Consider the following 10,105-nt stretch of genomic DNA (forward strand, 5'->3'; position numbering starts at 1 on the left):
GCTGTCCCCTCCTCTGCAGTCCTTTGTGTGTGTTGTTATCTACCTCTGTTGTCCTGGCTTAGGGAAAAGATTACTGTGATAAAAAGGTAAACCTAAAAAAAAAAGCATTATAGAAATGCCAAGGCTTCTTCCTTTTCTTTCTTTTAACCAAGCATCAATTCTGCCTTCACAACTAGGCTCACCGTGCCTTAAGGCCAAGTGCTACTCCCTTTGGCAAAGGGGTGGAAATCGGTTCAGGATTGAGGCAACTGTGGATGCTCTTCACCAACAGGAACTCAGAGAAGGAGGAGGACAAGACTTCACCACAGGCTGTGAGGGAGAAAAGGAAAATAGCCTGGGGAGGCATAGTTCCAGTAGGGACAGGAGAAAATATTTGCTAAATTGGATTTATTACCATATTTTGTCATAATCCGAGAATCCACATTGTTTTCGGACCGGCATTGATTTCTTACAGCGGGTCGCGGCTGTCACTGGCACACTTTTTTAAAAAAAAAAATCCGCTCCAAATTTTATATTACTGTCTTTGTAATCATCTTTCCGATGATTGCATTCTTAACTCAGTGGAACAAGTCCCTACTGAATAAGCATTTCTATTAGCAATTACATTATTTTTTCCGCTAGAAAAAAATTGATTGGCAATTGCACATACAATCGGGAACAAAAACAACAGTGGATCACTACTGAAAGCCAGACTGTCAGAATAGAAATGGACAGGAACCAGCTACCAAACCCCATCCCTAAACCCCATCCCTAATTCACACAAACAATTACTTCTCCCTTGTTGTAGGGCCACTCTACACTGTCATTTTATTGCGGGTCTGTTTTTGATATAATAACTGCACATTAGTGGTGGATTTACTGTGTTTTATTAGGCATTCTGCAACTGCTATCACATTATTGCTCTTGGGGGAGGTTATACAGCAGGACAAACGAACAAACAACCCAAAGCAGAACATTTATGGTATGAAAAGTTATGGGATTTCATAAGGACATTACAGGACATGCACCAGTGAAGCAATATGACCGCCCCCAAACCTTTGCAGGTACAAACAGGACTGAAAACAGGATAAGCATCAAGAGCACGAATCATAGAATCATAGAGTTGGAAGGGGCCTATAAGGCCATCGAGTCCCATCCCTCTGCTCAATGCAGGAATCCAAGTTAAAGCATCCCCAACAGATGCCTCTTGAACGCTTCATGAATGTACAACAAAAGGAACAGCTGGAGGGGCTTGTGTCAGAAATGCCTTTGGTTTGATCTCTGGTTCCCCTGCCATAAAATTAAGCGCTGGGGCATTTAAAGTATCACTATAGAAAATCCCTACCTTAACATTCCACCCAGGACGGAGGAGGGCAGGGCAGGGTCTTGCCAAGAAAGTGAACAGATGAAAAGGCAGGGGAAGGAAGCTGCTTTAATTCAAGGGAAAGCAAAAGCACACCTTCCCTAAAAGGGGTGGGTATAGCTGCTCCTCCCCAACCAGGGAGCCTTGAGACCACCCTCCCATTAATCCTGACCATTTGCCATGCCCATGGTCTGGGCGGACGGGAGATGGAGCCCAAGAACATCTGGAGGGCACCAGGCTATCCTTCCCTGTCCTGGAAGCTCCTGCCCAGACTCAGCTGCATCCAAAAGAGCCTAGGAGAGGCATGGAGACGAGAGTCTCCTCTGGAAGGCGCAAGGGGAGGGCCACCCTCTGCTCACCCACCTTCTTTGTGCCGGGGCGTGGATGGAGGCCTCTATGGCCATTTTGAACAAAAGACAGGCCACACCTTGGGGTCGTCGTCGGTTTTAAAAGATTATGTATAAAAACACATATACAGCTGAAAACAGCTCCTGGCTCTCCGGAATTTTGGTTTGTAAAACTTCAGGATGTATTCAGAGATCTTCAAAATCTACCCCTGTTGGAGTCTTCTTACTAGAGCAAAGCCAGGAAAACACTGTTAGCACCGTCGGTACAGCCCACTTTACATGTTCAGAGCACCTCACGTAAGGCATTGCAGGAAGCCCATGCTAACCGAGGCGGTGCCCTCCAGCTGTTGTGGGCTACAATTCCGATCATCCCTGACCATAGCCGTGCTGGCCAGGGCGGACAGAAGTTGTCCAGAGGGCATTATGTTGGCTACCCCTTCAGTAAGCCTTACAAGCCTGTTAAGGTAGGTCAATATTGTCATTCACAGAATGCGATAGACATACAAGGATTCCAGAATCTGAGAAGGAGAGTGGAAGGTGAGAGATTGTCCATAACACCTCCTTCATCCATGGATCAAAAAACCACCTCCTCTATCCACGGGCTCCCATCATGGTTATTCCACAGCCATAAGCTCAGAAATTGATAGCGAGAGTCACAGCTGAGGATCTAGGCTCCCTTTCTATTCTTTTTAAGTTTCTAGTCCTTAAGTCTGTGATAACAGGCTTAAACTTGTTTAGGGAATGGAGGTGCCTCAGCTGTCAGGTCAAGGGCGACTTGCAGTGGTCAGCGGGTAGGCTTCCAGCAAAAGATTGATACAGATCATTATCCCTTGTTACGCTGAGCAAAGTCAATTTTTATGAAAGTAAGATGTATGTTCAGCTCTTTCTGGTGCAGAATTTCCATCTTTTCCTCTCTCCCCGCCCTCCAATGCATACTGCAGTCTAGCATACCCAAACTTAAACAACTTCAGTGAAACGGACCCCATGGATATTGGCTGGAATGAATTACCTTTTGAACCCAGGGTTAATGAGCGATTCTCCAGGTAGTCGTCTCTTGCTTGCTCCTTGTCCGGCGCTGCCTGCACCTCTGCTCTTTGTGGGACTCACTTCTGTCAGATGGAGAAAAGTCCAGGAGACAAAGGGTGAAGGAGACCACTGCAGCTACTGTTGGTTACTACAGCTCAGCCTCATGCATCCCTTATGCCAAACAGAGCGGGACGAGTGTGTGTTTGTGTTCTGGGAAGGGGCTGCAGGGAAGTCGCTTGCCGCTCTCATCAGAAAGGGAGGGAGAGGGATACATAGCTGCTCCTTGAAAATTGGGACACTTGGAGAGCGGAGTTTTCCTTGGAATACGGCTCTGGAAGAAGCGCCTGTCTCAGCTGGAACAGGACAACTAGGCCAGTAAAGGTAATATCTGTATTTATATACTGCTTAACACGTAATCTGTAAATGGTGTACGGTGATGTTGCAAAATATATAATAAAGAAATCAGTTAAAATTAATCATAAAATCGGAAAACTTCCATAAAATGATGGGCATCACTGGCTGGAGATGGTAGTTTCTGCAGGCTACACGAACTATCCAGTAAAGACTCACTCAGCACTACCACCATAAGATGTCATAGCACCACACAGCTAAGCAGACACCGCCAAGCCAAATCGGAGAGAGGGCAACACTTCTCGCCTTCATGTCAGCCTCACGACAGGGATAACATTCCCACTTTGTTTTGCAGGCCCTTCCCATTCTCACTGAGCTTTTGCAAGAGTTTCCACCCACCAGCACAAAACACCCCCTCTCTGCCTTTAGGGCTATGTATAGAATCTAACCTGATTTCAGAATCTAGTTTTTTCTTGATAAAGAACCTGGATATTTTGAAAGGGTGGAATTTTCTCTCTGTTTTCTCACACGAGTGAGTGAGTGAGTGAGTGAGTGTGAGTGAGTGTGAGTGAGTGTGAGTGAGTGTGAGTGAGTGTGAGTGAGTGTGAGTGAGTGTGAGTGAGCACTTATCCAACAGTGATTCCCTTTCACATAATGGGAGGGATTGCAATTTCACTCTAGTGCCAGCAAGGGAGCTTCCACTGACTGGAGGCCAAAGTATGCTATCCTGGCCAGGTGCCTCCTCTTACCTGGAGCAAAGAGACTTTGGCCCCACAAGGTGCTCTTCTCGGGGCTACTGAGTGGCAACAGAGCAGCAGGAGCAACAGCGCCATCTGCAGGGAGGGGGGGAAATACACACATAATCCCATTTCTGGAAAAAAGTGGGATGTAAATTCTAAAATATATTAAATAAAACATTGGGGTCAGTGAGAGAGATGAAATTGACAAGGAAGGTAGTCAGCAACTACTTTTGTAGTCCCAGTTGTTTAACCCTTGCTTGTAAGTGTGTAAGAAATTATTTCATTTTTATTTATTTCATACATTTATACCCCGTTTTTCATAGAGAAACCCAAGGCAGCATACATGTGGTTTCCAGGCGGTCTCCCATCCAGCCACTGACCAGACCCAAACCTGCTTAGCTTCAGTAAGGTGGTAACCTCATGTGCCTTCAGGTCATAGCCTGGGAATTTATATATGTTTTTAAATAGCATTGTATTCTATACAATCGATGAGCAGATCAACTAGCTTCCTTATTTTTCTCTGGAGGGAGGCTAGCATTCAGGGTGGAATTATGGATTCTCATTTATAATTTCCTCCATTTCCACAGTTCAAATGAGAGTAGGTCTTTCTGTATGCACACACAAACTTACACAGGAGGCAGCCACAGGACTGGGGGAGCCCCAAAGTTTACAGAAGTAAAAAAAACACTTTAGGGGAAAAAACCACAGTGGAAACCCCCACAACAGCCCAATCAAGACTGGGTGTGCTCAGTGGCCGTGGAATTGGGGGGGGCGAGAAAAAGAAATGGAAATTCAGCAGGTAGAGGAAGGGGCCGCAAGCTCCGCAGTAGAGCCTCTACTTTGCATACAGAAGCTCCCAGATTTAATCCCCAACAGCATCTCCGGGTGGGCCTGGGAGAGACTCCCTACCTGAAAGCCCTGGAGAACTGCTGCCGGTCAGTGTGGACAATACTGAGCTAGATGGGCCAATGGTCTGACTCATTATAAGGCAGCTTCCACTGTTAATGGAATGGGGCAGATGTGGGGAACCACTGGCCCTCCAGATCTTGCCAAACTAAAACTCCCATTATCCCTGACTATTGGCCATGCCTGCTAGGGCTGATGAGAGTTGTAGTTCAGCAACATCCGGAGGGCCAAAGGTTCCCCCACTCCTGGAATAGGGCATTTATGAAGGAGGTCCATGCCTGGCAGCTGGCTGGGACCGTGCACAGGAACATCCCACGCTGCGATATTCTGCTCCAAATCTCACTTATATTTTCATCCTTCCTTTCTTTCTTGGTGGAATTTACAATGGCGTACGTGGGATTTTCAAGTAGTCTCCCATCCAAGCACTGGCCAGGCCTGAACTTGCTTAGGGTCAGCAGAGACCCCTGAGGCCCAGGTCCACCAAAGGGGCTCTGCGTGCCACTACCAAAAGCTGGCAGGCTGGCCGAGCTGAAAGGAGTCTCAAAGTTCACTGGGCCCGCTGCGGCTGGCTTGGTGGCCAGCTGCTGACCATTGAGAACAGCCAGATCCAAAGTCAGTCGGCTACCGTTGCCTGGGTAGGGAGGAGGAAGAGGCTTTGAAGCAACGGCAAAGCCACCGCTGAAGGCAGAGGGGCAGGGCCCAAATGCATCCTACACCTTCAAACCAGGCCCTGGAAGGTATACAGCTAGTGCACTGTTTGTAGTTTTGCCTCTGAAATTGACAAGATCATCAATTTCAAACTGATATTAACCAGAGTCTCATTGGAAGCTGCCTTAGGTTAAGTCAGACCATTCATCTGCATAGCTCAGTATTGCCTTTGCTGATTAGCAGTGGCTGTCCAGGGTCAAGCAGAGGCCTGCTCTGGAGAGGCTGGGGACTTTCTGCGTGCAGAACAGGTGCTCTGCCACTGACCTACGGCCCTTCCCTTAAAAATAAAGTAAGATTCCAGTTCTTATGCTTGTGAATGATTCAGATAGGAAGCCTGCTTCACATTGAATCAGACTATTGGGGTCCATCTAGTGCAGTATTTCCTACAATGACTGCCAGTGGCTCTCCAGGGTCTAGCTGAGGAACCTCCCACCCGTCTCAGACAGAGATGGAACACCAACAGGCTGTTCCATTTTTAAATATTTTGCAGGCATTTTTCTTCCCAAGGAGCTGAGTGACTCTAGAAATGGGTGCCTTGGCTTTTTAAGTAGCCACCCACCCATTTGCTTATTATCAGATCTCGGAAGCTAAGCAGGATCAGGCCTGGTTAGTACTTGGATGGGAGACCGCCTGGGAATACCGGGTGCCGTAGGCTTAGAGGAAGGCAATGGTAAACCACCTCTGAATACCTCTTACCATGAAAACCCTATGAATACATCCAAAAAAGATTCATAGGGTCACCATAAGTTGTAATTCACTTGAAGGCATATAACAACAACAATTAATTAATTAATTAATTTCCCGCCCTTCCTCCCAGAAGGAGCCCAGGGCGGCAACTTGGCCTCATGGTAATCACTGGCAGAAAAATATTGCAAGTTACAATGAAATTCTTTCTACGCTTTCCTAGGAGAAAGTCCCACTGAACTCAAGGAGACTAACGTTTGTGTAAACATGGATAGGATCAGATCATTCTTTTTCGCCACAAGTAAGACCTTGTGGCCTAGCAGCTTTTGTGTACTTATTAGCAAAGGTGGGAAGATGATGCATTAACCATCCTAGTATTGAGCTGATTTCTGTAAAGAGAGAGTATTCTACCCAAGGTACTAAAATTCTGCAGAGAGCTACAATGACAAACTGCTCTTACCAAGGAAGAACATTCAGCTGAGTTTGAGAGCGGAAAACACTGAAGTTGAGCCCACACACAAATCTGCACAGAATCTAACCTTCAAGACGTTTCTCCAGCTGGTGCACCTGATCCACCAAGCTGAACATGAGATCCTGGACTTGCTTCCTTGCTTCAGAGAGGGGTGCCTTGTGGAGGTCAAAGGTCAAGCTTTCTCTGCCATCTTGGAACTGAAGGATCGCCTTGCTGTCTCGGAAACTTAAAGTGGGAGCCTGGCACTCAAAGGTGTCTCTATAGGGAACAGAACAAGTGTTAAAGGCATTTTGAGACCAAACAGACATTGTGAACATAACTTGCAGCAAATGTTTGAGAGCTAGGACTTCATCCTTTAATTCAGCCTTCTGCAAATGGGTGCTGTCCAGATGTTTTGGACGACAACTTCCATCAGTCTCAGCCAGCACAGCTGTATGATGGGTTGCTGGGAGTTGTAGTCCACACAGGCTGGGGAATCGGTATTCAAATCTTTGGTTGAATCTTTGTAAAAATCTGCAAGGGCCAATTTTAACCATTTAGTTACTGTAAACCACCCAGAGAGCTTTGGCTATGGGGAGGTATATAAGCACAATAAATAAATTGTGGGCAAGATTTGAGAACATGTTTGGGGGGTTATTTTGGATCTGGAGAGTTAATGGTAGCAGAAAACGAAAAAATATTAAAGGCAAACTGTCTTCCAGCAAGGCATGGTAGCTTTCATTTATTAAGTCATGTTCTCTCACGTTCCTTCAGTATCTCAATTAACCAGTAAATCACAGGATTTCAGAGACCTCACTTCAGATACTCACTGGAGTGTTTTTGACTCCACTATGAAAATGGGCAAGAAGAATGTGCTGGTGTATGAACTTCAAACAGAGAATTACACCCTGACTGTGTGTACCGGATTTCATATCAGTATCTCAATATTCAAGGAAGAAATTGTATTAGGCACAGGGAATGCCAAACTGGTGGGTTAAATCCAAGAACTAGCTGTACATGCTAAGCATTCTTTTTAATAGAATGGCATCCTGGACGGGAAGCCCTTGGAATAAAGAACAGTGCATAAATAGTGACAGCATGAAACATCCACCTGAGTTTAGAAATCCAGTCATCATAAGAAGCCAGCCCATTCTGAGACAACTGTAAAAGAAAGGCACAAGCTTAGTCAGAGAGCAGAGCAAGTAGCAAAATAATCAAAGGCATGAAAACGGACATGCAAGACAAAAGGACAGGTGTGGCCAAGTCTAATGGCTTGTGAGCTTCCCAGAGGCTGGCTGCTGCAGGAATGCAATGTGGTCCTAGATGGACCTGTGGTCTGATCCAGCACAGCTGCTCTTAATCTCCATTAGGAAAACATATTTCTTCCTGACCCATGAAAACAGGTGAACGGACAGAGCTGGAATTCACTCTTGATTTGTGCACTTATATCCTAAACATGAGTACCAAACTTTACTCCAATATTATCTTAATAGTCAAGGCAGGTATCATTATACAAACACATCCACAAACACAAAGAGAGAATGTCAAACAGGTAAGTGAAAACTGACCCCCCTCCCTTTAACTCCATCAACATTTCCACAACTGGGGTCAGTAAAATGGGTCAACTTTCAGAGCACACCCAAATCCATACGCTTCAGTACTTACATGCCCATCCTGCTTGTCTGAAGTGACATCGCTGCTCCAAAGCTCGGAAGCGTTTGTGATACTGAGAGAAGAGAAGATGAGAGTGTTAAAGGCACCTGCCTCACTCGTTTGCATGTCAAGGTTGACTGGGAGAGGGTCAATGCTCTGCAGCACCTAGGGGTGCCTTTAGCTTTCCGATTCACAGATCCAGCTGAGATCAATTTTCTTTTCTTTTTTCAGAGAAAAACAGGATTTTCTGTAATTTCCGCATTTTTCTTCAGGGGCCTTCACATCTCCTCTCCCCCCTCCCTTTGTTTAAGCTTGCTGGACACATTTCCTGTGCAAAGCGTAGGGTGCAACTGGGTTGAACCTTTTTGTTTATTTAGGGAGCTTCAACTCTGCAAGCAGCCTTTTCTCTATTCATTCGTTTATTCATTTATTTATTTAAAGGGTCCGGGATCTGCAAGACAAGCGCCCCCAACTCTAATAAAAAGTGGCTCCCCCAGAATTGCTGCTGCAGTGAAGTTATTTCGCTTTCAGGACGTGTTTCAAAAAAGAAAAAAGAGATTTTAGCTGTTGTGGAAGGCTTTCTGTGCTGAAAAGCGGGGGCGTAAAAACAATGCTAGACTGACAGAGCAGTACTCTGCGCGCGCCCAGAGACTGTCTTTGGCGAGGGGCCAGCACGGCGCCTTGCCGTTGGAAACGGGTTCCGGGGCTCACGCAGAGTGTCTGGAAGCGAAGCGCAGGGAGGAATGGGCGAGAAAAGGCCAGGCTGGTGGCAGCTCTGGAGCTGCAAAGGAGTGCCCAGGATCGGGGCGCCGGGGGGGGGGCTTTTCCACTCACTGGAGCCGGAGGGAGCTGCCCTCGCCGCTGCAAAAGCACAGGAACCGCTGCCCTTCGTGGCGCACGACGCGGATGCGACCGGCCGCCTCTGCCATCTGCCCCCGATGGGGCGACCGAGGGCGGCTCTCGAACCGGCGGCCTGGGCAGCCCCGGCTGGGTCCTGCTGCCTTCTTCCTTGGTTAGAAAAGCCTCTGTATTTGAGGCGCTTTGGAAGGAAGGCGTGCTTTTAGTCCGTTTTAAAATCCGTCCAGTAAATGGAAAGGTCAGGCCATCCGAGGCATGTTTCCAACGGGAGCCCTCCAGCCTTAGCGCCTCCTCGGCTGCGAATGACGGCGCTCCCCTCCCCCGTACGCATTTACTCGGAAGTCAGCCCCACCCCCCGGTCTGGACGGGAGGCATGCCCGTGGCTGCAGCGCCACCTCCCCTCGTTCCTGTGAATTGGCACAGTGGCCTGCCTTTGGCTATGGGGGCGGGGGAGCTCACAGGTGGCGCGTCCGTGTGGATGCTCGGCTGGACGATTGGCTCCTGGGGATACCTGTTGTTGTGGGAGAAGCATTCACAAGGATCTCATCCTCAACCTCGCAGCAAAAAGGGGGGGCGTGGCTCTGACAAACATGAAGGGTCCCTGCACTTCTGAATTTGACACTCTACTACCGCATGCCAGACAAGAAAGAAGCAAAGCCCAGAGCGTGGAGCGCAAGGCGGTTGCTGCAGGGGCCACACCAGGCAAAAAAGCCACGAAGTGGTCGCCAAGACCCTCAGCAATGTTCAAGTGATCCTTAGTGTGGGGGGGGGAGGACCCGTAGCGGGGGAGGGGGTCCTGCCCCACTTAAAAAAATCTGCCCCACTATTTTCTTTTTTTGTACAAAAAATAAACAATTAAATTTATTGCGGATTTTTTCTGCCCTGCCCCACTATTTTGTATCTCCCCCCCGAACTTTTAGGCTGGCTACGAGCCGGGGGGGGGGGCGGGAAGGCTCGGAAACAAGCCCGTCCTGTAGCAGAAAAGCCAATAAGAAACGCGCGTCGCCTTCCCGGAAAGCAAGCCCTACCGCAGACCAGC

General features: G+C 47.7%; 1 protein-coding gene across 2 annotated transcripts; it reads right to left on the bottom strand.

Moving 5' to 3' along the window:
- Positions 1 to 3: 3 nt before the first annotated feature.
- Positions 4 to 10,085, bottom strand: PAXX (PAXX non-homologous end joining factor). Of its 2 annotated transcripts, none has more exons than XM_061604447.1 (7): positions 9,043 to 10,085; positions 8,221 to 8,281; positions 7,667 to 7,716; positions 6,644 to 6,834; positions 3,816 to 3,899; positions 2,699 to 2,798; positions 4 to 309 (listed from the first exon to the last, which is right to left on the bottom strand). In XM_061604447.1, the coding sequence occupies exons 1-7, from the start codon at positions 9,135 to 9,137 to the stop codon at positions 300 to 302; spliced, it is 591 nt and encodes a 196-aa protein (XP_061460431.1). In that variant the 5' UTR covers positions 9,138 to 10,085; the 3' UTR covers positions 4 to 299. The 2 variants fall into 2 exon arrangements, with proteins under 2 accessions (XP_061460431.1, XP_061460430.1); XM_061604446.1 differs by lacking the exon at positions 4 to 309 and adding an exon at positions 851 to 1,915 and having other exon boundaries at positions 9,043 to 10,082.
- Between the last annotated feature and the right edge of the window lie 20 nt (positions 10,086 to 10,105).

This window comes from Rhineura floridana, chromosome 20 (genome assembly GCF_030035675.1).
Source record: "Rhineura floridana isolate rRhiFlo1 chromosome 20, rRhiFlo1.hap2, whole genome shotgun sequence".
In the NCBI taxonomy this organism is placed as follows: Eukaryota; Metazoa; Chordata; class Lepidosauria; order Squamata; family Rhineuridae; genus Rhineura; species Rhineura floridana.

Excerpts from the sequence above, each read along its gene's own strand:
- PAXX (XM_061604446.1), bottom strand. The coding sequence starts at position 9,137 with ATGGCAGAGGCGGCCGGTCGCATCCGCGTCGTGCGCCACGAAGGGCAG. Across the intron at positions 3,900-6,643 it reads GCTGGAGAAACGTCTTGAAG|ATGGCGCTGTTGCTCCTGCT; the intron begins GTTAGATTCTGT and ends CCCTCCCTGCAG. Across the intron at positions 2,799-3,815 it reads CCAAAGTCTCTTTGCTCCAG|AAGTGAGTCCCACAAAGAGC; the intron begins GTAAGAGGAGGC and ends TCCATCTGACAG.